The 25,306-nt window shown below is 57.1% G+C and overlaps 1 protein-coding gene across 1 annotated transcript; it reads right to left on the bottom strand.

Annotated features, from left to right (window-relative positions):
• Positions 1-8,330: 8,330 nt before the first annotated feature.
• Positions 8,331-18,936, bottom strand: CAPN11 (calpain 11). Its single transcript, XM_062187506.1, has 21 exons — positions 18,694-18,936; positions 18,290-18,359; positions 17,446-17,564; positions 16,223-16,356; positions 15,965-16,133; positions 14,367-14,450; positions 14,184-14,269; positions 13,848-13,922; positions 13,580-13,740; positions 13,172-13,350; positions 11,592-11,603; positions 11,083-11,294; positions 10,772-10,811; positions 10,611-10,676; positions 10,468-10,525; positions 10,299-10,363; positions 9,531-9,599; positions 9,065-9,143; positions 8,842-8,958; positions 8,477-8,535; positions 8,331-8,357 (listed from the first exon to the last, which is right to left on the bottom strand). The coding sequence occupies exons 1-21, from the start codon at positions 18,919-18,921 to the stop codon at positions 8,331-8,333; spliced, it is 2,109 nt and encodes a 702-aa protein (XP_062043490.1). The 5' UTR covers positions 18,922-18,936.
• Between the last annotated feature and the right edge of the window lie 6,370 nt (positions 18,937-25,306).

Here is a 25,306-nt window from a genome sequence, read left to right as displayed (position 1 = left end):
GTGAGCCGCGGCGCCGGCCTAGCACACCCTTTTTTAAAAAAATTTATTCTTTGATTTGAAAGGTGGAGTTACAGAAAGAAAGAGGGAGGGAGAGAGAGAGAGAGAGACAGAAAGACAGAGACAGAGAGAGAGAGATCCTCTACCTACTGGTCCACTCCCCAAAAAAGCTGCAATGGCTAGAACTGGGCTGGGCCGGAGCCAGGACCTGAAACTCCATCCGGGTCTCCCACATGGTGGCAAGGCCCAAGCACTTGGGCCGTCCTCCACTGCTTTCCCAGGCACTTTAGTAGGGAGCTAGATTGGAAGTGGGGCAGCCAGGACTTGAACCAAAGCTCATATGGGATGCAGACATAACAGGGACAGCTTAACCTGCTGTGCCACAATGCCGTCCCCAGTAAACTTGTCTTTTTTTTCTTTTTTAAGGTTTATTTGTTCATTTTAAAGGAAGAGTTACAGAGAGGCAGAAGCAGAGACAGCGAGAGGTCTTCCATCCACTGGTTCACTCCCCAAATGGCAGCAATGGCTGGGGCTGTGCCGATCCAAAGTCAGGAGCCAGGAGCTTCTTCCAGATCTCCCATGTGGGTGCAGGGGCCCAGGCACTTGGGACATCTTCTACTGCTTTCCCAGGCCATAGCAGAGAGCTGGATGAGAAGTGGAGCAGCTGGGACTTGAACCAGCTCCCATATAGGATGCCAGCACTGCAGGTGGTGGCTTTACCCACTACGCCACAGTGCCAGCCCGTAACCTGTCTTTTAACATTATTTTTCTATAAACTTTTTGAGGCCATCATTTAGTGTCATTTACTGGAAAGACAGTATAGGGTAGTGGTAAAGCAAATGGAGTCTGGAGCTGAGCTGCCCACGTTCAAACCCCAGCTCCTCTACTTTTAGTGCGAAATCTTGGGCAAATAAACCTCTCTGTGCCTCAGCTTCCGTTTCCGTGAAGTGGAGTTCATTTGCTAGGATTGAGGGCAGTAACACAGGTTCAAGGCTGGAACAGTGCCTGGTGTGGGAAACACACCAGCACAAACATTCAGAGGAGAGCAGCCCTCTTAATAATACACCCAATACCTCCTTAAAATTTTTCTAAATTACTTTATTTGAAAGGCAGAGTTACAGAGGTAGAGAGAGAGAGAGAGAAAGAGAGAGAGAGAGAGGTCTTCCACCTGCTTGTTCACTCTCTGAACAGCCACAACAGCCAGAGCTGGGCCAATCTGAAACCAGGAACCAGGGGCTTCCTACAGGGCTCCCACGCAGGTGCAGGGACCCAGGCACTTGGGCCATCTTCTACTGCTTTCCCAGGCCACAGCAGAGAGCTAGATAGGAAGTGGAGCGACTGGGATTCGAACCAGAATCCGTATAGGATGCTGACACTGCAGGCGGTGGCTTTGCCCGCTATGCCACAGCACTGCGCGCTTGTGTGTGTGTGTGGGGGGGGGCAATACCGCCCATCCATGGATCGTGTTACAAGTTACAGGCCAATGATTTGTTTGGCTCTTGCGATCTGCCGCCCACCCCACCCCCCACTCTCTTCTTTGACAGATTTGTGCAGACTGAGATTCCAAGGCCTCGGTGACAGTCAGAAGAGGGCGGGGGCGGGGGGTGGGGGCAGTGGAGGCGTTGAAGTTGCACATCAGACCCGGGAGCGGTCCAGTTCCAGCCCCGACATTGGCCCTTGGGAGGCGTGTGCGAGGCAGAGCCTTGACGCGTCAGTCATCCCATTCCCGGTGTGCAGGCTCCTGAAATGCGTCAGCGACAAAAACAATCCCGCTTCCAACCTACCGGTCCGTGGGGCAGCAGAGGAGTAAACAGGAAGTCGCAATACATGCAGAGCTCCTCCGCCTGGGAAAGCGCCTTGCGCCTTCGGAGCCTGGGGCAGGCAGCCAGCGAGGGGCCCGGGAGGGGTGAGCGAGTGTCAGAGGTTTCCCGCAGGGCTGGGCGCCCAAGCTGAGGCAGAAGGAGGATTGGCTTCGGAGGACTCCGGGAGGAAAAGCCGGTGCCCCGCGGAGAAGAGCAGAGGGAAACGGTAGACGGTGACCCGTGCCTTCCCTCCCCAGGCTCTAGGGAGGGAGGCGGAGTGCAGGTGCGGCATGGCAGTGGCAGGAAGCCAGCTAGAGTGGGGAATCCACAGATGCCCAGCGTGCGCAAGTCCCGGCGTCTCTCCTGCTGGGGGGTGGGGCAGCAGTTACGGAAGCTGGCAAGCCAGGCCGCATTAGGGGATGGGCGGAGGAACTCGGGTTTCCAACCGGGTGATTCTGGGGAAACCCAGGGCAGCGCCTAACACTCAAAGCAGGGACAAGGGACGACCCGGGAGGTAGGACAGGGCAGCCCGAGGGGCCCAGCGACTCTAGTAAAGCTGCTTTGTAAGTCAGCACACACACAGGCATTAATGAAGAAGTAGTGCTCCTTGGAGACGGAAAGAGAGGTGAGTTTTGGTTTCCTTCTGGGTGATTTCCAACACCAGGGGACTTCAAAAAGTTCATGGAAAATGGGAGTGAAGACTAGGGACCCGCGCTGCGGCACAGTGGGTGAAGCCGCTGCTTAGTCCACCCACATCCCCCACACCTGAGCACCATTGCGAGTCCCAGCTGCTCTGCCTCAGCTCCGGCTCCCTGTACTGCACCTGGGAGAGCAGCGGAAGACGGCACAAGGACCTGGGGCCCTGCCGCCCCTGTGGGGGACCTGGATGGAGTCCCAGGCGCCTGACTTCAACCTGGCCCAGGCCTGGCTGGTGAAGCCATTTGGGGAGTGAACCAGCGGATGGATGACCTCTCTCTCTGCCTCTTTGTCCCTCTCTTTCTGATGTTCTGCCTTTCAAATAAATAAATAAATAAGTAAATAAATATATCTTTTTTTAAAAGATGAGTTTATTTTGGTGAAAAAAATTTGGAAATCCATGTGCAGTTGCCTTATGCATATTTCATGAACATTTTAAAGATCTCCCATATTTTCTCTGTTCTAATGAAAATACATAAGCCCTGAAATTAGAAGGATGTGATAAATGTCATTCATACACAAGGAAAGCCTTTAATCTGGAGTCAGATGTCACCAGCAAGAGTCAGGACCTACAAGGACTTTGGGATGTGGCTGTGGGAGGGGACAGGAGCTCCCTGGAGTCAAGCACAGAGTCCACGTGGCAGGCGTTCAAATCCTGGTAGATAGGGACTTAGACTGGAGGGTGGGGACCCCACATGCCGCAGCAGCAGAGTGCCTGGGTGCAGCGCCCAGCTTTGGCCCCTCACCTGCTTCCTGTTAGTGGAGGTTCTGGGAGGCAGAGGTGACAGGATAGCTCAAGGGGCTGGGTTCCTGTCACCCACTTGGGAGGTCTGGGCTGTGTTCTGGGCTCCTGAGTTTGGACTGACCCAGCTCTGGTATCTCAGGCGTTTGGGACTGAACCAGCAAATGGGAGGATATTCCCTTTGTCTATCTGTGTGTGTGTATGTGTGTGTGAGCCTCTCAAATAAATTAACTAAAACTTTAGCAGTTGGTTAAGGGGCAGGCATTTGGCCCAGCAGTTAAGCTGCTTGGGATGCCATATGAGAGTGCCAGGTTCCAGACACGGCTTCATTCCCGACTCCAGCTTCCTGCCAGTGCCCACCCTGGGCGGCAGCCGGAGTCGGCTCAGGCTCTTGGGTCCCTGCCACCATATGGGAGATCCCGATTGAGTTCCAGGTTCTTGGCTTTGGCCTGGATCAGCCTCGGCTGTTGCAGTTATCTGGGGAGTGAACCAGTAGATAGGGGATCTCTCTCCATCTGTCTCTTGTCTCCCTGCCTTTCAAATAAAAATTAATTAACGATACAGTTAAGATGGCAACTTTTATAATTCATACCTTTATTATAAACGATGTGAAATGTTTTTAAAAAGCTGGTGAGCCTGTTGTGCGTTCTGTTAACTTTTACTTAGCATGGTCCTTAGATGTGTGGCATCGAGCCTGCTGCTCTGATTGGCTGGCTGGCTGTTCCCTGGTTTTCCAGCATACCTGAGACCCCGCCTTCTCAGGGCCCAGAGGATGGTGGAGGGCAGGGTTGGGACGGCTGGGATCTCAGACTTTGCAGCTAGAAGCTGAGAGAGGGTTCTGAGTGGGCTGGGAAAGGGGCCAGCAGTGAGCCGCCCAGAGAAGAAGCCCAGACTGCCAAGTGGCCTCCATCAAGGTGGACCAGCAGGCGTTGGGGAAGGCAGGTGTCATGGTTAAGGGCATTTCCCCAGCACAACTCAGCCACTGGGGCTGGGAGCAGAGGGGACGCACGCTGAGGGCTAGAAGGGGCGGGGGCTGCCTGTCTGTGGTTACACCTCCTTGGGAGACAGCAAGGACACGGTGGGAGGGGCCTTAGGCTGGGAGCAAGTGAAGCTGACCTGGGGTGGGGTCTAGAAGGGTCTCATTTTCCACATTTGAGCTAACACTGCAGATGGCATTGCTAATAATATTTAAGCCAGTGAATATTCACGAATGCCAACAGCTATATGTTGCCTATGCATATTACTCATTTAACTTTATATCATAAGCTTCATGCCACTTGTGTTCCTAGTTCAGTGGCTTGATATTTCCTTGTATGTACTATCTAACGTGTTAGTATTGAACACTTGTTTTTCCCAGGATGAACAGTCCATGGTACAAGGGTTAAGACATCACCGGGACACCCACATCCGGTATTGAGCGCCTGGGTTTGAGTTCTGGCACTGTTCCAGCTTCCAGCTTCCAATTTTCTGCCAATGTGTCTTGGGGGGCACCAGGTGATGGCTCGAGTACTTAGGTTCCTGCTGCCCACGTGGGACACCCACATTGAGTACTCAGTTTTGGCTGTTGCAGGCATTTGGGGAGTGACCCAGCAGATGGAAAATTTTTGTTTGTCTTGCTCTCTGCCTGTCAAATAAAAAAAAATTTTTTTGACAGGCAGAGTGGATAGTGAGAGAGAGTCAGAGAGAAAGGTCTTCCTTTTTGCCGTTGGTTCACCCTCCAATGGCTGCTGCGGCCAGCACATCGCGCTGATCCGAAGCTTGGAGCCAGGTGCTTCTCCTGGTCTCCCGTACGGGTGCAGGGCCCAAGGACTTGGGCCATCCTCCACTGCCTTCCCGGGCCATAGCAGAGAGCTGGCCTGGAAGAGGGGCCACCGGGATAGAATCCGGTGCCCCAACCAGGACTGTGCCGGCGCCACAAGGCGGAGGATTAGCCTGTTGAGCCACGGCGCCGGCCTTCAAATAAAATTTAAAAACTTAATATTTAAAAGGAAAATAAAATTTGGAAACAAAACATATTTCTTTTTTCTTTTATAAAAGACTTATTTATTTAAATGTTAGAGCGAGAGAGAGAGAGAGAGAGAGAGAGAGATCGACCTTCCATTTGGTGGTTCACTCCCCAAATAGCTACAATAGCCAGGGCTAGGCCAGGCTGTACCCAGGAGCTTCTTCCAAGTCTCTCACATGGGTGCAGGGGCCCAAGCACTTGGGCCATCTTCTGCTTTACCAGGCCATTAGCAGAAAACTGGATCGCAACTGGAGCAGCCAGGACTCGAACCAGTGCCCATAAGGGATGCTGGCATTGCACGTTGCAGCTTAACCCGCTGTGCCACAATGCCAGCCTCTAAATTGCTTTTTTGAAAAGCTCATGGGAAATATGTATTATGAAAAAACCATGCATGAATTTCAAATTATTATTTTGCACCAAAAGAAACATCTTTTAATTCAGTTTTCCATGCATTTTTAGAAGGGCCCTCACAGATAATACTGGAGTATAGAGAGAAAGGCAAGTCCAAGTGTGTCACCTCCGTTGTCTCAGCTCTACACACAGCCCCACACTGACCCCGAGGTAGACAGAGGCACTCCTGCCAGACCGACGAGGAGATTCTGTGATGGGTGGAGAACTGTTGTCCAAGGGCACCCTCGAGCTGCCAGTGGCTCTGTGCCCGGGCCACGAGGCTCATGGTTTATATATAGGCAGTCAGTCTTATTACAGCCAAACCAGACTGTCCTGGTTGGGGAGTTTCCTGCTTGCCTTCCATCCTGCCTTGAGGTTGGCAGCATGGCACCACAGGGCAAGAAACAAAGGGCTGAGGTCAGCACATCCCTGGGACTCCCAGAGCCAGCCGCGACTGCTGGCACCTCACAAAACCATAAAGGGGCCGGCGCCGTGGCTTAACAGGCTAATCCTCCACCTTGCGGCGCCAGCACACCGGGTTCTAGTCCCGGTTGGGGCGCCGGATTCTATCCCGGCTGCCCCTCTTCCAGGCCAGCTCTCTGCTATGGCCCAGGAAGGCAGTGGAGGATGGCCCAAGTCCTTGGGCCCTGCACCCGCATGGGAGACCAGGAGAAGCACCTGGCTCCTGGCTTCGGATCAGTGTGATGCGCCGGCTGCAGCGGCCATTGGAGGGTGAACCAACGGCAAAAAGGAAGACCTTTCTCTCTGTCTCTCTCTCACTATCCACTCTGCCTGTAAAAAACAAAAACAAAAACAAAAACAAACAAACCATAAAGGGAGGCAGGGCACTGTGGCGCTGCTGCTTGCGACAACCACATTCCATATCAGAGCACCGGTCCCAGTCCTGGCTACCCCACTTCCGATCCAGCTTCCTGCTGCAGCGCTTGGGAAGGCAGTGCATGATGACCCAAGTACCTGGGCCCCTGCCACCCACGTCAGGGACCAGGATGGAGTGCCAGGGGTCAGCCTGGCCCAGCCTTGATGATTGCTGCCATTTGGGGAGTGAACCAGCAGATGGGAAGATCTCTCTTGGCCTCTCCCTCCTTCTGTCATCCCGCCTTTTAAATAATTAACACACACACATCTTGAAGGAGCTGTTAGTTTTCAGAGCTCACTGAGCTCCCTGCTCCTTAGTAGGTTTGTGGGGAACAGGTGTGGCCAGAGGGCAGACAAGGGATACAGAGATGAGCCTTTTAAGAGGCTGTGAGCTGTCAGATGAGACCAGGGATGGAGAGGACGCAGGGAGGGGTGGCAGGACAGGAAATGGCTCCTGGGCGACTGTGGAGACAGCAGCTTAGACCCAAGCTGGCTGGGTTAAGCCTTTGAAGTTGCAAAGGAAGCAGGGAGCAGGGCTGGCACAGATCAAGGAGATGGAAAGGCCATCTCTAAGCGGTCGAGGTGGGCGTGGGATGGGTACAAAAGGCAGCAGGATGCTGAGGAAGCCAGGGGAGCGCACAGGCTGGAGCGCTGGGTGGGGGCGGCTGGGCACCGTCTCTGCCCGAGGCGCTGAACAGCTCGGGTGCCCAGGCCCCATGGTGACCGAGTGATCTGAGAGGACGGGAGGAGTGCAGGTGAGGGGCGGCCAGGGCTGGGGCCGGGCAGGTAGGGGCAGAGCCTCCGGGGTCAGGAGCTGGTGGACCAGGTGCCCAGGGCTTCACCATTCCTATGAGGGCAATGACGGGCAGCACTTTGCAACCCCTCTCCACCCCACCCCACCCACGATTTGAATCTCTGCATCTCTCCCTCTCCGAGCTCACCGACTGCCACCTGGGCCTCAAGGCTCCCAGTCTCAGCCCGAGACCGCCCCTTGCTTATATAGCCCGTGGGCTGCTGCCGCCGTGGGATTTGTTACCGTTGCGCCTGTACAAGCACCGCTGGGGACTCCGGTTTGACGGCACAGATGAGAGGGGAGGCTCAGGGTCTGCAGGCCCCTAACTCTGCCAGCCCTGATGACGGGGTTTGCAGGCGGCTGCCTCTCTAGCTGCACCCCAATCTGAGGCACGTACGGTTCTCTTCATGACAGGCACTGCTGTGCACTTAGCATCCTGGCACTGCCTGCGAGTGCCAGCAGCGGCCCCGAGTTACTGTGATGGCCACACAGGTCTAAGTGCTCCCTGGAAGTGGGGGCTGCCACCTTTGCCCAATAAATTTCAGGATCTCCTCCTTGATGCTGGGCAGGGGACTTCCAGCCCAGCCAACCTCTTCCTATTATAGACACACAGAGACGTGGAAGCCAGCACGTGTGTTTATTATGATAATGTCCGTGGGTGGACGGGGTGGGGGCGAGCCTGGGCCAGGAGGCAGGTGTGAGAGGGTCCGTGGGTGGGCAGGGGTGAGGCTGGGCCAGGAGGCAGGTGTGAGAGGTCAGGAGGCGTCTGGGGAGCAGGAAGTGAGCTAGGAGCCCCTTCCCTATTCTTGGCCTCCCTAGTCATGGGGGCACCAGGGAAGCATCACTTCATTTGTAGTAAAATACATCCAGAGAGGGAGGGAGACTGTGAGGTCGATCCAGCTGCTCCTCAAGCCTGGCTGGGGAAACTGGGAGGATGCGCACAGGGTAAACTCGGCATCTGTGGCCTTCTCATCAGCTGAGAGCTGCGAGGAGTGGCCCTCCGCTCGGCCCAGCACCCTCGCTGCGCCTCTATCCCCACATGATTACCTGCAGCCACTGCAGGGAGAGAAGACAGCCCAGGAGGCAGCGCGGAGGGGTGGTTTTAGGAGGGACGCAGGATGGGCGGGGTGACTCTTTGGGGGGCGGAGCCGCAGGTGGAGGAGCATCCCACGCACCTGCTGCAGGTTCACGTGAATGTAGCCAGTATTCTTGGGGTCCATGGTCAGGAAGAAGGCTATTTTGGGGGGTGGCAGGGGAGAAAGGCTAAGCTGAGTCAGCGGTCCGAGAAAGACCCACCCCCGGCTCGAGAGAATGCCAGACAGGGCACAAGTCCTTCCTTGCTGCCCTCCAGCTGGTTCCAGTGGTCCAGGGGAGAATGACCGGCCACAGTTCAAGAAAGCCCTGCTGGGCGCCAGACCCAGTTCTGAGCAAGCCGTGGGGCTGGTTGTGGAGCAGCACTGGCTGGTGGGAGGTGTGGGAGAGGGCCAGAGTCCTGGACTGGGTTGAGCAGGGCTGGGCAGTGGGCAGGTGCCTGACTCACTGAACATGGCCTTCAGCTTCAGAAAACAGCTGATGAAGCTGTTAAAGTCCACGATCATGTTGTCATCCGCGTACCTCGCCACCACCACCTGCATCACCTTGTTGTTCAGCTTGATGCCTGGGGACAGAGTGGACAGGGCAGGGGGAGAGGCCAGGCTTCTGGCCACTGCCCCCCACTTCCACCCTGCCCCAAAGCCATCTCGTGGCCCCTGGCCCCTGGCCACCTGCTTTCTCAATTGCCAACCGCATCTCGTAGGAGTTCAGGGTCCCTGAGTTGTCCTGGTCACACTCCTGGAAGATGTCCTGCAGAGGTGAATAGATAGGGCTGTGTGCATGGCGTGCTGCTGGGAACAGTGAGATGCCTCAGCACACTGGGCTCACAGCGGCCTCGGGGGCCCCGGGGCACCCCTCGCCCTCCCAGCCCCCTGTGCTCCTCCCACCTAGTGATCCACAGGGGGTCAGTCGGCACCTGCTGAGACTGGCCGGTCCCTGGCTGTGCTGGCTGGTCAGTATTTTGGCTGGCTGGTTGTACCTGCACTCCAGCCGACCGTGCGTGCATGCGTGCTCGTGTTTGTGTGTGTGTGTGTGTGTGCGCACGCGCGTGCATGCGCAGCCAGGGACTCCAGTTCTAGCTCCACCCTTACTGGGTCCCACCCTCCCAAAGACCCTCCCCCCCCCAGTACCCTTTACCGTCCATTTCTTGATTTTTTTCCACAGGATCTGGAACTCCAGAAGCCCCAGCTTGCCAGAGCCATCTTTCTTGGGGGGTGGTTAAGGATAGCCAAGAAGGGGATGAGGAGGTCCTGGGGGGGGGCAGGGAAGCAGAGGGCTGCACCGAGGGGCACACAAAGGTTCCTGAGCGGCAACAGTTGGAAGGGCTGGCATCTTCCTTAAAAAAGAATGTACTTATTGGGGCCAGCATTGTGGTGCAGTGGGTTAAGCCAATGCCTGCGATGCCAGCATCCCATGTCAGAGCACCAGTTCAAGTCCCAGCTGCCCTGCTGCCAATCCTGCTATTGCACCTGGGAAAGCAGCAGAGCTGGCCCAATGCTTGGGCCCTTGTACTCATGTGGGAGACCTGGATGGAGCTCCTGGCTCCTGGCTTCAGCCTAGCCCAGCTCCAGCTGTTATGGCCATTTAGGGAGTGAACCAGCGGATGGAAGATCTCGCTCTAAGTGACAGAGAGAGAGAGAGAGAGAGAGAGAGAGAGAGAGAGATCTTCCATCTGCTGGTTTGCTCCCCAGATGGCCACAACAGCCCAGTCTGGGTCAAGCTGAAGCTAGGAGCCAGGAGCTCCATCCTGTTTTCCCACGTGGTTCCCCCAGGCATCTTTTGTTATCATAGAGTCCAGTCCCCAACAAAGACACAGCGCACCGCTGGCTGGAGAGGCAGCCTCCCCTGAGCCAGGTCAGGGGTGGGAGAGCACCGGACAGGGCTGTCCACTGGACAGGAAGATACATCCATGAGGTTGACCATGCAGCGGCAGGAGTCCAAGCCAAAGTCCTTGCTCTTGAAGTTTTTGACTGTGGGGAGGGGCAGGGGGCAGGAAGAAGAGGTGGAATGGAAGGAGCACTGTGGGGACCCAGGGAGTGGTCGGGATGGGGCCCGGGGCATGCGGAAGACTCACGTTTCATGGCCATCCTGTTGAGCAGCCTTTGGAGCTCATACATGTCTATCTCGTTGTCCTAGGGAGCAGGACCGTCAGCCCCTGCTGGGGCCCCTCGGCCCCACAGCTACCTCCCTTCAGCCCTGAGCCCATGGCTCTGTCACCTCTCCTGCCACGATCTCAAACAGACGGATAAAGTTCTGGTCCAACTCCTCCTCGGAGACCTTCTCCTGGGGGGAGGGGAGTGGCAAAGGGGCCAGTGCTAACCAGTCATTTACACCCCTGGGTGCCATCTTCCAACCCCAACTCCGGAGCCTCCCCTCACCTCCTGAAGCTGCTCCAAGTAGTTGACTTCATCCAGCTCCCTGGCAAAGACATAGAAGGCTTGGGGGTTACTGGGGTTGGGGGAGGGGAGTTTCCATGGGCTGGCTCTGGGAGAGGTGCTGAAGCACCTGGGGACCCTCCCCCGACCCAGAATCTGGGGTCTGGGCCTAGCTCTGGTTCTGCTGACAGCTGGACTGGACCTCTGCCTGTCTCAACTTCCCTGACTGCAAAACAGGGACAATGTGGGCAGATGATGACAGCGCCCTGAACTTGACCTCCTCAGCTCTGGAGCAGGGAGGTGCAGCCCCTCACCAGGACTCGCTGTGCTTCTCCGTGAAGACCCGAAGCAAGAAGTCAGCGTCTCTGTGCGGCTCGAAGGTGGAAGGGATGATGATGTAGTCCCCGGGCGCCAGGCGGAGCTGGCTGCTCACCTCCCGGGAGTTGGTGAAGATCTCGGAGAAGCCATGGTCCTGATACTTTGTGAAAAAGTCCTTCTTCAAGTGGACATCCTGGATGTTCTGAAACTACACACGAGCCCTGGAGGTGGGTACAGGACTGGCACGGGAGGGCAGGGAGAGAGGGTCCCCCAAGGTGGCTAAGTGTCACTCCCAAGGGACCTGGTCTGGACACCAGCCAAGTGGCAGGAATCCCAGTGTGCTCTCTCTCATCTCCAATTCCCATCAAGGCCAGAGGGGGCTGGAATCCCAACCCAGTGCCCCCCAGAGCCTTTCCCCACATCCTAGCCCCTGCCCATCCACATGCAGCCAGGGTTAGGGTGAGTGCCTGCCCAGGATCAAACCCCAAGTCTTCATTTTCTGTACCTCCTTTGGGACCTGGGAAAGGGGGGAGAGGGAGAGAGAGAGAGAGAGAGAGAGAGAGAGAGGATCAGGTCCCCAGAGTAGTAAAGGGGCGCAGAGCTCTGGAAGCCATGTAAGGTGTGTGCAGTGTGTGTGTGTGTGTGTTGGGGGTATGCCAGGAGCACAGGGGCACTGATGGTGGCATGGGGCCTGGGATCGTGACAGCTAAAAGGTCCTGGCATTAGGAATCTGCTTTGGCTCACAAAGTACAGTTCGCACAAAGCTTTGCCAGGGCCTAGGCTAAGGACAGGAAATGGAATCCCAAAAGGTGAGGTGACTCGTCCAGGCTCACCCAGTTAAAAGTGAGAGAGCTGTTATGGAAATTTAAGAACATTTTCCAGCTGCTATTCCAAGGAACACCCATATCCTGGAGGATGTTAATGGGTGACTCTTGAACTTGAGGACTGACGTCAAGTACATGAACAGAAAGCTGAGCGAAGTCAAGGTGAACAGAGCAGCTGCTGCCCTGCTGGTGTTCCCTCCAGAACTCGTGCTGGGACTTCATCCCCAAAGCCCCGTGTTAACGGCTTCCGGAGGTGGAGCCTTTGGGGGTCATGAGGATCAGATGAGGTCACAAAGCCAGGGCCCCCATGGTTGCATTGGTAGCCCCAGAAGAACAGGAAGAGAGACCTGAGTCAGCCCGGGGAGGGCTCACAGCCCTGTGATGCCTGTCCCCAGGTCATGACCCAGCAGGAAGGCCCGCACCAGATGCCGTATTCTTGGACTTCCAGAAGCATGAGTTAAATAAACGTCTTTCCTTTACAAAATGACCTAGTCTGGGGTCTGAAGTGACAGCGACAGGAAGCCGAGCGAGGCTGGCGCTCCACGGCTGGGGCTGCCAGCTCCCTTAATTAGGCCCCTGCGCTCCGTCCAGCTGGGGCTGCAGCAGAGCCGCTCCTGCCCTTAACCTTGGACGTGGCATCTGCAGGCACATCTGTTAGTCTGGCGTAGGCCAAGGCTGTGCGTGTCCCTGTCTCTGTTGAGCCCCTGGAGACTAGACTGGGCCCTGGCATGGAGCAGGTGCTCCCTAAACATTGCTGACGCCACAAAGGAGCAGACAAAGGACCATTCCTAGGGTTTTGCAAAGCACAGGATGTCTCGGGAAATACTTGGCGGGGGTTTCTCTTGGCTCTTGGGGTGAGTGTCATGGGTGGAGTGACTTGGGGGGCCCTTGGGGGGCTGTGGAGAAGTTCCGAGTGCCTGAGAATCACAGACTCCACCCCTGACCCCGGGACCTGGGAGCCTGGGCAGATGCCCTCACCTCTCCGCCCTCGGTCCCCTTCCTGCTTGCTGGAAGGCACAGGAAGGCAATGTCCCTCGGGCCTTGGGAACCACGCCCCTGGCACCAAGCAAGCTCCAGTTCCCAGTTGTGAAGGTCAACCTGGGTGGGAAGAGCCCTGCCTCAATGGACAGGGTTGCGGATGGAGCCTGCTGGAGCTTGTCCCTCTCCCTGGGCGGGCAGTGGTCCTGGGGAGGAGGGGGTCTCCTGGGCAGAGGCCAGGCAGGGGAGCGGGGGTGGCCGGGGGACCGGCCGGGGCGCCCACCGAGAAGATGACGAAGCCAATGGTGTGGAGCTGGGAGCCCTGCGGCCGCCCGTGCCGCCAGTTCTTCTGCATCAGAGCCACGAGGCAGGTGCACACGATCGTGTTGTCCTCCGAGTCCTCATCTGGGTCGTCCTCCTCAGGGAGAGAAATCCTGAACTGGGGGTTGGTCCAGAACGTGTCTGTGGGGGAAGCGGGTCCGCACGGCTATGCTGGGGGGCAGATCCTTGACCGTGCCCTTCCCAGGGCGGACTGAGCTGCCCCAGCCACGGAGCCCAGAGGGGAGGGGTGGGGTAATGAGAATGGGCCTGACTCCTAACCTCAGGCCCCCCTGAGCCCGGTGACCCCATGCCCTGGGCCTGCTTTCATGGCGAGCCTGAAGCCCACCCCTCTCTTCCTGCCCTCACCCACCGGGGTTATTCCTGCAGCCCCCCGCAGTGCTGCCCCTGCGCCAGCTGCCCTCGTAGAAGGTGGTGTGCCAGCAGCTCTTGTATTCCCCGGACAGCGTGTCGGGCGTGAGGTTGCAGATCTCCAGGAGTGTGAAGTTCTTCAAGAAATCCTGGTAGGACATCCTGGGCGGGGGTGGGGGTGGGAGTGATTGGTGGCTCACTGGCACCCATAGGCCCCGCCCCCTGAGGCACCTCGGCCGAAGGGCCGCAGGGGCCCCCGCCACACTGACCAGAACTCTCCATCCTCCTTCTTGTGCAGTAACTCTATCTGCATGTCCGGGCTGACCTCTTCCCACTCCCTGGCGCTGGAGCAGACACAGGCAAGTGCAAGGAGAGCGGTGGGGGCAGGCAGTGCCCGCCCCCCCCACCCCAGGGGACACCCCCATCCCTGAACGCAGGCCTTCTGGGGTCCCGAGTTAAGATGCAGCATCTAGAGGGAGGGCTGGCCCTGGCGCTTGGGGTGTCCTCCCAGACAGGACCCCGGGTGCTCCTTCGGTGGTCCTGCCTTGCTCCTGGGGTCGGCCGAGTCCCCTGCTCCCCTCCTCGCCTGGCTCAGGGGCGCCTACTTGTCGCTCCAGGCTCCATTCCACTCAATCCGGCCCCAGGGATTCTGCACCCTAATCAGCGTTTCCACCTTGCCTCTGTAGAGGACCTGCGGGTAGCAGGTTGACGGTCAGGGGGGCGGGGTCAGGAGGAGCAGGAAGAGGTTCTTGTCTTTCTCAGGGAAGGTCACGGTAGTCCAGACTCACGTCCTGAAGGCCAGTCACTGCATACGCATGTCCCCTCACCAGCATCCTGTGGGTCACGGACTCCAGGTCACTGTCACTGTTGACCTGCAGGACACAGATGGACAGGAGGCAGGGAGGGTCTGGGCAGAGGGACCTGGGCACCCGAAGAAAGACGAGAACTCCAGTTCGTTTGAATTGTCATGACGCTTTCTGTTTGGAAATGACTGGAGGTTCACACGCAGTTCCCCGGGGTTGCAAAGCTGCAGCGTGTGAGAGCGGGATGTTGATGTGGACATGAGCCGCCAACCTCACACAGGTTCCCCCAGCATGCCGGGACTCGTTCAGGTGCGATTCGTGTGGTTTGGACACCCGTGTAGCCGAGACATGGGACACCTCCATCAGCACACGCGTGCGCGCGCGCACACACACACGTGCTGGGCTGTGCTTCTGTAACCACACCCACCTCTTCTCACCCTTTCAGAGCCTCCCACCATCCTACGTCCTCTGTATGATTCCTCCTTTTCGGAATGTCCTATGAGCAGAGTCGCGCAGTGTGTGACGTAGGGGGCTGGCTTTTTAAATGTGGCACAATGGCCGGCGCCGCGGCTCACTAGGCTAATCCTCCGCCTGCGGCACCGGCACCCCGGGTTCTAGTCCCGGTCAGGGTGCCGGATTCTGTCCCGGTTGCTCCTCTTCCAGCCCAGCTCTCTGCTGTGGCCCAGGAAGGCAGTGGAGGATGGCCCAAGTGCTTGGGCCCTGCACCCGCATGGGAGACCAGGAGGAAGCACCTGGCTCCTGGCTTCGGATCGGCGCAGAGCTGGCTGGCAGCAACACGCCAGCCGTGGTGGCCACTTGGGGGGTGAACCAACAGAAAAAGGAAGACCTTTCTCTCTGTCTCTCTCACTGTCTAACTCTGCCTGTCAAAAAAAAAAAAAAAAAAAAAAAAGTGGCACAATTCCCTGGAGCTACGTCTCAACAGCGGGTTCCTCTGTGTTGCTGCCTAAGTAGCCCACGGTGCGTGATCGCCATGGTTAGTTCAGCCGTTCATTCATCCGGGTCATTCCTGATTTTGACTACTGGGAATACATTTCCTGGGCACAGGCATTTAGCCTGGTGGTTAAGGCGCCCGCGACCCACACTGGAGTGCCTGGGTCCCATTCCCAGCTCTGGCTCCTGGCCCCAGCTTCCTGGCAATGCAGACCCTGGGGGACGGTGGTGCTGGCTCGAGGAACTGAGTCCCTGCCACCCACGGGGGAGATCTGCATGTGTTCCTGGCTCCAGCCCTGGTCCAGCCTTGGCTGTGCTGGGCACTCTGGGTTCGCTTGTCCAAATAAATACTTGTTGGGTGCCTCCTGCCTGCAGGGCTGTGTCTGGAGTACTGCCCTCGTGGACTGCGAATCCATTCTGGAGAGGATGGGCCCGGAAAAAGCACACAGACAGGCAGGGTATGGCAGGTGGCAAGGAATGTCGGGAAGGTAACGGCGTGGGGGCTCGGGGAGGCTGGTCTGAGGGGAGAATGGCTGGGCTCAAATGTGAGGAAGGAGCCAGGCTCGCAGCTGTCTGGGGAAAGAACCCTGAGGGGGAGAAGCAAAGGCCCTGAGGTCGCCAGGCCCGCTTACTTCGATGGAGCAGCCCATGAGGGAGGAGCGCTCCACTGCCTTCCGCAGGAGCCTCAGCAGGTCGGGCGGCGGCTTCTGCAGCTGGAAGCTCTGGGCCACGCCCCCGGTGAAGTCCTCGAGGCCCTCCATGGTGCTGCCCCCGGCCAGCGCTTCGTAGGACCCGCTCAGCCTGCGGGCGGGCGCAGAGAGGCCGCGGTGAGGGCAGCGGGGCGCCCCCGCCGTGCAAGGCCCGGCAAGGCGCGGGCTCGGGGCACTCACTTGGCGTAGGCCTTCTCCAGCAGGGCGCTCCAGAACTCCGAGTTCTGGGCCGAGTGCACGAACATCAGCTTGTTGTTCCTGGTGGGCAGCCGGTCGTCCACCACCACGTCCATCCACTGCCCGAACTGCCAGAGCTGGGGGCGGCAGGGGGCCTCAGCCCGCCGCAGAGGAGGGCACCCCGCACCCCCACACGCCCCCGCATCCCGGCGCCCCCTGGTGGCTGGGTTTGGTGACACGCAGGCCCGCTGTCCCACGCTTCAGGACGGCTCCACAGCGGGAAAGGCAATGCAGAGGCTGTGTCTGCTGACGTGGGGAGCTGCCCACCTGTTGCTAAGTTAGAGGGGCAGCTTACAACGAGAATGTGGCAGGAGTAACAAGGCCACACAGGCACACATAGACACAAATATACAGAGAGACACCTACATAGGCACAAACACCCAGGCACACACACAGATACACCCACAGGCACACAGACATGCATACTCACAGATGCGTACACACAAATACACCGACACAGAAGTGCACATATACACATGGACACACAAACATACACATGCACACAAATATACAGACACATACATATACATACACGCGCACAGATACACACGTGCACACGGAGACGCACACAGGCACACCCAGACACATACACACACCCAGACATGAATAATGAGAAGGCAGGATGAGAGCCACAAACTTGTAAGGTGGTTAAAAACATGTGGTTGTGGGGCAAGTGCTGTGGCGTAGCAGGTAAAGCCGCCGCCTGCAGGACCGGCATCCCTTGTGGGCGCCGGTTAGAGTTCTAACTGCTCTACTTCCAATCCAGCTCTCTGCTGTGGCCTGGGAAAGCAGTAGAAGATGGCCCAAGTCTTTGGGCCCCTGCACCCACATGGGAGACCCAGAAGAAGCTCCTGGCTCCTGGCTTTGGGTTGGTACAGCTCTGGCCATTGCAGCCACTTGGGGAATGAACCAACGGATGGAAGACCTCTCTCTCTATCTGCCTCTGCCTCTCTGTAATTCAGCTTTTCAAATAAATAAACCTTTGAAAACATTTGCCTGGGTGGTTTTTCCCATGAGCAGAGATTGCTGTCACAATTAGACCCAAACACCCCCCATGAATGCTATCCTGTGAAATAAAAAAGAAAAACCGAGACTTCAGCGCTGGCGTGGATCCTGTCTGTCTCTCCTGCACTGGCCCCCATCCCACGCAGCAACCCCGCCCTCACCTGGAAGTGGAAGATGCCTGCATAGTTCTTCCTGAAGCTCTGCCCCCTGGGCACCACGCGGTATAGCAGTTTGGGGCACGTGGTGAGGGAGCCGATGGCGGCCAGCAGCCAGCAGTCCCCTGGAAAGCAGGAGGAGGGGTCGCCCTGCCCACACCTTGCTCTGCCACAAGCAGGGCAGAATGGAGGCGCCCCCCACCCCGGGGTCATCCACACGGCCCATGGGAGGCTGGCCTGAGTGCTCCCTCCTTGGCTGCTCCGGTCCCTCTGCGGATTCTCAGGAGGCGCAGTGGGGACCAGCATCAGGGGCGCTGAGTATGCTGGGGCTGCCCCTGTGTGACCCCTGAGACCAGCTCGCCGTCTCTCAGGGATCACTGGCTTTGGGGGTGGGCGGGCAGCGGCCACGCTGCGTGGACACCCGAACAGCCTCCTGGGAAGGCCCTCGGGCGAGGCCTCCTGCCGCGTGACAGCACCTCTGGGGAGCAGAGCTGCCAGCCGCAGCCCTGGCTTCAGATGGCCACAGCCCGGGCTGTGACCTCATGGGAGACCTCCCTGGCTCCACATTTCCTGACCCATGGAAGTGTGTGTCAAGCCATGCTGGTTTTCTAAGTCCCTAAGTCTTGGGTAACTCATTATGTGGCAATCGGTGACCAATGCTGCCCTCCAGGTGGCCCCCAGGCCCCAAGTGAAGCAGGTGGAGGTGGCACCAGGAGCGGGGAGGGGCGGGACCCGGAAGTGGAAGTGGATGGTCTGAACCTAGGCACCCCGGTTTTCCAGCCTCCAAAGACACCTTGCCGCACCCCAAGCCCTCTTGCCCAGCAGGAGCCCGGCTTCCCGCCCCGCTCACCGAGTATCCCCTGGCAGATGTCAGTCGGAGAGATCCCGTCAGATATGAACTGAGGGTTGCTCGTGATGTCCTGCAGGGGAGGAAGGATCAGGGGCTCAGGGGGCCCAGGACAGGCCCCCTGCCTTCCCCGGGACTGTGCACCAGGGAACAGCATGGGGAGGAGCAACCTGGCGTTGCCTCAGGGCCGTGAGAGCAAAGGCTCACGGGTGACCTCCCCAGGGCTGTCTGGGGGCTTTGGCTTAAGCACATTCAGAACTGTTCTGGCTCTGTTGGGTGGGGAGGAAGGTGAGGGTCCAGGCTGGGCGGCGGAGGGTTGGAGATGAGCAAAGAGACTGTGGAATCGCTGCAAACCCACCCCCACCCCCACCACCCCCAAGGCCGGTGCCTCGCCTCCCAGGGTGCACCTTGGGCCGCTGCCAGCTGATGGCCTGCACGTGCTTGGAGTTGGGGCCGAGGTCCTTGAAGCCGAGCGAGTAGGGTTCCGCGGGGAACAGGGGGTCCTCGAACAGCTCGCCCCTCCTCAGACAGGTGGCCCGCAGCTCCTCAAAGCTCTGGTTCCCGTAGCAGTGGGCGTTGTGGTGTTGGCCAACGCCTTTGGCCTTGAGTCGGCTGTGGTTTATGTAAGCCACCATGCCCTTGTCGGGAAAAATGTCCTCTGCTCAAAAACAAAGACAAACAACCCCGTTAAGGAACAGGTGTTTTTCAGGTGGAGATTTACAAAGGACCGGTAAGCTCCGTGGTCTTAGTCGTCAGGGAAATGCAAATTAAGAATAAAGCAGGAATGCTGCCTCACACCCATTAGGCGCAGCAGGTTAAGCCGTTGCTTGTGACCCTAGGGGAGTGCCCGTTTGAGTGCCAGCTACTCTGCTTCTGACCCAGCGCCCTGCTAATGCACCTGGAAAAGCAGCTGAAGATGGCTCAAATGCTGGGGCCCCGGTAACCCACGTGGCAGACCAGAATGGAGCTCCTGGCTCCTGGCTCCCGCCTGGCCCACCCCTAGTTGTTGCAAGTGTTTGGGTAGAAGTGGATGGAAAATTCTCTCTCCCTCTCTCTCTCCCTCTCTCCTTCCCTCTCTCGCTCTTTAACTCTGCCTTTCAAATAAATACATCTTTTTCTCTCTCTTTTTTTTTTAAAGACGATTTATTTATTTATTTTTATTTGAAAGGCAGAGTCATAGCACTGGCCCCAATAAATACATTTTTAAAAACATTGAAAACAAAAGACAGGGGTCAGCGCTGTGGCGTGGTAGGTTAAGCCTCCGCGTGTGGTGCTGGCATCCCATATGGGCTCCAATTAGAATCCCAGCTGCTCCACTTCTGACCCAGCTCTCTGCTGTGGCCTGGGAAAGCAGTAGAAGATGGCCCAAGTGCTTGAGCCCCTGCACCCGCGTGGGAGACCCAGAGGAAACGCGTGGCTCCTGGCAGCTCCAGCCGTTGCAACCAATTGGGGAGTGAACCAGTAGAGGGAAGATCAATTTCTGTGACTCTACCTCTCAAAAAATAAATAAATCTTAAAAAAAAGGCAAATATTAAGTGCTGGTGAGGATGTGGGGAACCCAGAACCCTTGTACACTGCTGGTGGGTGAGACAGCCACCATGGAAAAGTGGAGAGGAGAAAATCTACATCCATGCCAAATGTGTGTATCAGCCTCATGCAAACACACCGCCCAGGAGGAGCCGCCCTTCCAGCAGCCCCCTCCCCAGCATTTCAGGTTCCACCTGTGCCAAGATGGAGCCCCTTCCTTCCTCTCCTCTCCCCAGGCCAGAGCCCTGGGGATCTTCTGGACCCCACCCTCTACGCTCATTCTATCCTTTTCATTGTAGTTGCACCCTTCCGCATCTTGCCTCTTCTCTTCCTCCTCCACGCTGCCTGCCCTGCTGTTGCCCCTGGTAGAGCCACACCACACTGCTGGGAGCACCTGGCTTGCTAACAGCCAGGAAACCCCCAACACACACACATGGCTCAGTCTCCCCTGCCTCAGCTTCTCCAGCCGTGCAGTAGAGTGATGCTCTAAGATGCTCACTGTAGTTTCTGGCACAAAGCCTCTTCGAGACGTTAACTTTCGGGGTGGGCATTTGGCATAGTGGTTTAACCACCACTTGGGATGCCTGCATCCTCTATCGGAGGGCCTGGTTTTGAGTCCCAGCTCTGCTTCTGATTCCAGTTCCCTGCTAATGCACTTTCTAGAAGGTAGCCAGTGATGGCTCAAGTCATTGGATCCCTGCTACGTACATGGGGAGACCCAGGTTGGTTTCCTGGCTCCTGGTGTCAGTTTTTTTTTTTTTTTTAAAGATTTATTTATTTGGGGCTGGCGCTGTGGCATAGCGGGTAAAGTGCCTCCTGCAGTGCCAGCATCCTATATGGGCGCCAGTTCGAGACCTGGCTGCTCCACTTCCTATCCAGCTCTTTGCTGTGGCCTGGGGAAGTAGTGAAGGATGGCCCGAGTCCTTAGGCCCCTGCACCCACGTGGGAAGACCCGGAGGAGGCTCCTGGCTCCTGGCTTCGGATCCGTGCAGTTCCGGCCATTGTGGCCATTTGGGGGGTTAACCAGTGGAGGGAAGACCTCTCTCTCTCTGTAACCTTGATTTTCAAATAAATAAAATAAATCTTAAAAAAAAAAAGATTTGTTTTATTCAAAAGGCAGAGGTAGAGGAGTGAGGGGTGAAGTCTTCCATCCACTGGTTCACTCCCCAAATGGCCACAATGGCTGGAACTGGGCCCATCCGAAGCCAGGAGCCAGGAGCCTTTTCTGGGTCTCCCACGTGGGTGCAGGGGCCCAAGGACTTGGACTAATTTCTACTGCTTTCCCAGGCCATAGCAGAGAGTTGGATGGGAAGAGGAGCAGCTGGGACTAGAACCAGTGTCCAGATGGGATGCAGGCAGAGGATTAACCCACTGTGCCACATCTCTGCCTTTCAAAGAAATTAAAATCTTTTTAAATTAAGAAGAGGTACATTTAAATATTAAAAGCCATTTAAAAGTCTAGGCCAGAAAAATAGTTTCCCCTTCTTTTCACCAGCTTCCTCCCTCCCTACCCTGAGGTCAAAACACACCTGCCCCTTGCATGCTTTACCTGGCTGTCTTCTTGGTCACATGACCCACCCCAATGTGGCTGGTGCCTTCCTGGACACAGGCTACCTTCCTTCCTCAGCGACATTGTACTGTTGTGCCTCTGTCTGGGGTCATACTGGTCCTAGGCCCACTGGGTCCATTGGGAAAAGTCCCACTGGGCCCCCAGACCTTGCTCTGTGGCCTCTTCTCAGCCAACCTTCTCCCGCCACACTCAAGTGAGAAATATTTTCTATCCACTGGTTCACTCCCCAAATGGCTGCAACAGCCAGGGCTGGGCCAGGCTGAAGCCAGGAGCCAGGGGCCTCATCTGGGTCTCCCATGTAGGTGCAGGGGCCCAAAGATTTGAGTCATCTTCTGCTGGCTTTCCAGGCACATCAGCAGGGAGCTGGATTGGAAATGGTGCAGCCAGGACTCAAACCAGAGCCCAGAGGGGCAATGCAGGCAAGCAGCTTAACCCATCACGGCATAGCACCAGCTCCGAGGATAGGAATTTCTGTCTATTTCACTTGCTGTTGTATTCAGCACCTAGTAGATGGTCAAGTAATAATGTTCTTTACTTATTTATATGTGTTTGAGAGGCAGAGAGAGAGGAGAGAAGAGAGAAAAGAGAGAGAGAGAGCGAGAGCGAGAGAGAGAGAGAGCAAATGCTTCCATTTGTTAGGTAGGAAGTCAGTTATGAGCTTATGTGTGTGCGACATAACAACATCTATGTCCAGCATATGCTGCATCTCAAGGTCATCCCGATGGTGTTTCAGGGGGCAGCCCGGTATTCACATCCTGCCCTGCCCTGCCCCCTTCTACCTGATAACCTGCCAGGTGGAGGTCCCCACCCCTTCTGCCTGACAATCTTCCACAATCTCCCAGGTGAAGCTCAGTATCTGCATCTCAAACACCATGCTCCCTTGCTCCTGTCTGATAACATTTACATCCATAAAGTCCTTTGTTTCAGCCATAAAGTCCTTTGTTTCAGGAGGAAGTGTGTGAAGACAAAGACCCATCTCCTTAAAAAACCCCCAGCCTCAACAGGACTGTGCGCTCAGCCCTCTGCCTCTGCTGAGCCGCCCGCCTGGCCTGGTCAGGTGTAATCTCTCCACTCAACATGTAACCTCACTCCCCCCTCCTCCCAGTCTCTCAGGCTCTGTCTGGAGAGGTGCCCATCCATCCTTACGGATGTCCCTTCCCTAATAAACCTGAATTCTTTCTTGCGGGAAGACAAGAACCCTGCAATTTCTCCGGTAACATATTCTCTAGTTCACTCCCCAGATGCCTGCAATGGCCAGCTCTGGGTCAGGCCAAAGCTGGGAGCCAGGAGCTCCATCCAACACTGCTAGGGACCCAACTACCTGAGCCATCACCTGCCGCCCCACAGGGTGTGCATTAGCAGGGAGTGGGCTGGGACTCACACCCAGGCGCTGGGACACAGGGTGTGGGCGTCCCAAGCAGGGTCTTAACCCACCAGGCTGATCCCGCCCAGTGCAAGGTTTTAAGAGTTGTTTCCTGGCAACTCTGGAAGGGGGGGGGGGGTTGTGCTTCCCTCACAGCAGGGAGCCAGTGAGGCTCCTTGGAGGGGCAGATGGCAGGGGCTCGCCTCTGCACTCTCTGACTCCCTCAACCAGGGCACACCCCCAGAGCAGGTGCCTGGTAACTGGGCGGGTCCACAGATGCCCCCACAGCACCTCCTAGACACAAGCAGAGTTTGGCCCAGCCCAGGGACGCAGAGGGTTGGTGTGGGGGATGAGCAAAGGCTGGCCTGGCACCACAACGGCTTCTCAGGGGTTCCTTTGGAGGTCACGGGGGCCTGGATGCTCCCGGGTCCCACTCAGAATGTTCTATCGGCCTTAAGGATCAGGTTGAGGGAGGACTTGGGATCTTGCTTCTTCCATGAGCCAGTGGCTTGGAGGAGCTGCTGGGACTCTTCCTTCCGTTATGGGAGTTCCCAGCACTCGCGCAGCAGTTATAGAAGTCACCACAAGCACTTTCCATGCACCTCACCAGCGCCCCCTACTGGTTATGTTTATTGCTACCATTCCCCTGCTCCAGCTGGAGGAACTGAGGCACAGGGCGGTTGAACTGCCCCAAGGCCACACCCAGGGTGGGCAGCAAAGTGAGGGCTCGCACCTAGGCAGGCGGATCCTCGTCCTCCCCTGCCACATTCACTGCCCTGCTGGGTAGGGGCTGCGGTGGAGGGGGCCTGGCGGAGTGGAGGGGCAGAGGCTTTGCTGGAGGGTGGGTGTGGTCAGCAGACCCTCAAACACTATCCACGTGGTCTTTGTGAAGTCCCCTTCTGGGACAGCTGGGAGGGGTGGGATGGGGATGAAGGGAAGGGGAAGGGGTGGGGAGGCAGCTGGTGCTGCATCGGGGGTGGGGGGTGGGCGGAAGGGTGTTGCAGGATTCAATAAGACAACATCTGGGGCAAAGGCTGGCGTTTAGTTAGAACTCAGAAAATGCCAGCTGCCTTCACTGAGCTCCTACGAGGCGTACACAGCCCCCTGCTGTGTGCCACGTGTCTGTCACAAGACTTCCTGGTGACTTTCCTCGGCCCCTTGGGGATCACCCAGAGATGATCTTGTTTGCACTCCAGAGGGCAAACCCCAGCTCACCTCTGCCACCCTTTATGGAGCCTTCACTCTGGGCCGGGCATTCCCGCCTGGAGTTTGCAAGGACCTCCCTGGCGTCAGCACCGTGGCCACAGAGGCAGGGAGAGGCAGCCGGCTTGGGTGGGAGGATCAAGGAGGCTGGGGCATGGCTGCCCCCTGTCCTAGGCTCACCTTGCTGCCTCCCACCACCCCCTGCCCCGCCCGAGGTCCTGGCTCAGGAAGTATCAGCTTTGGGGAATAGGGAAGAGGAGTGTGGGGCCAGAATCCAGGAATTCCCACCTGCCGCCCTCCCTCTTCCCACTCAAGCCTCCAGGGGCTCTCTTAGAAATGGTAGAAGGCCCCTGGCAGGTAAAGCCGCTGCCTGCAGTGCCAGAATTCCATATTGGTGCCGAGTTCGAGACCTGGCTGCTCCACTTCTGATCCAGCTCTCTGCTATGGCTTGGGAAAGCACTGGAAGATGGCTCAAGTGGTTGGGCTCCTGCACCCACTGGGGGACTTGGAAGAAGCTCCTGGCTTTGGATAGGCTCAGTTTCGGCTATTGCAGCCATTTGGGGAGTGAACCAGCAGGTGGAAGACCTCTCTCTCTGCCTCTCTGTAACTTTGCCTTTCAAATAAATAAATGAATCTTTAAAAAAGAAAGAAAGAAAGAAAGAAATGGTAGAGGAAGCTTCCTCTGTCAAACTCGGGCAAATGATGAAAGGTGTGTGTGTGTGTGTGTGTGGTGGGAGTGGTAGGAGGTCTAGTTCTTTGTTCAAAGATACTGTGGGGGGCGAACAGTGGGGTCCCCTTCACAGAAGAGGGTTCAGAGCGGAAGGGGAGGAGCTTCTGGGAGGGATGAGGACTGGGCCCTCCTCAGAGCAGGTCAGGAACCACGGACTGTCCCCACCTGCCCCAGGGGGACCCCAGGGTCTATGCAGGCAGGTCCTGTCCGGAGTTCTCCACTAGGGGTTGTCGTGTCCCCCAGGGCTGGGTCTGCGGGCCTCTTTGGTCATCACAGCTGGCAGTGGGTGCTACCAGCATCCAGCAGGGAGAGGTCAGACAGGAGCTGAAGCCCACGTGGGAGACCAGGATAGAGTTCCTGAACCCTGGCCCATCCTGGCCATTGTGGCCAGTGAGGGGAGGGAGCCAGTGAATAGATGTGTGTGTCTCTGTCTCTGTCTCTCTCTCTCTCTGTAACTCTGCGTTTCAAATAAATAAATAAATCTTTAAACCCCCCCCCCCAACACACACACCATAAAACACAAAGCCTGGGTCTGCCTGAGCTTCTTGCTCATCACGGAGAAGCCCTACGCCCCTATACACCGCTGCAGTACCCACAGAGCCCTGCAGAGGGCAGCACACCCCAGCC

This window comes from Lepus europaeus, chromosome 3 (assembly GCF_033115175.1).
Source record: "Lepus europaeus isolate LE1 chromosome 3, mLepTim1.pri, whole genome shotgun sequence".
Taxonomy (NCBI): Eukaryota; Metazoa; Chordata; class Mammalia; order Lagomorpha; family Leporidae; genus Lepus; species Lepus europaeus.
The sequence above is the reverse complement of the archived record's forward strand: the minus strand, read 5'-3'. Positions and strand labels throughout refer to the sequence as shown.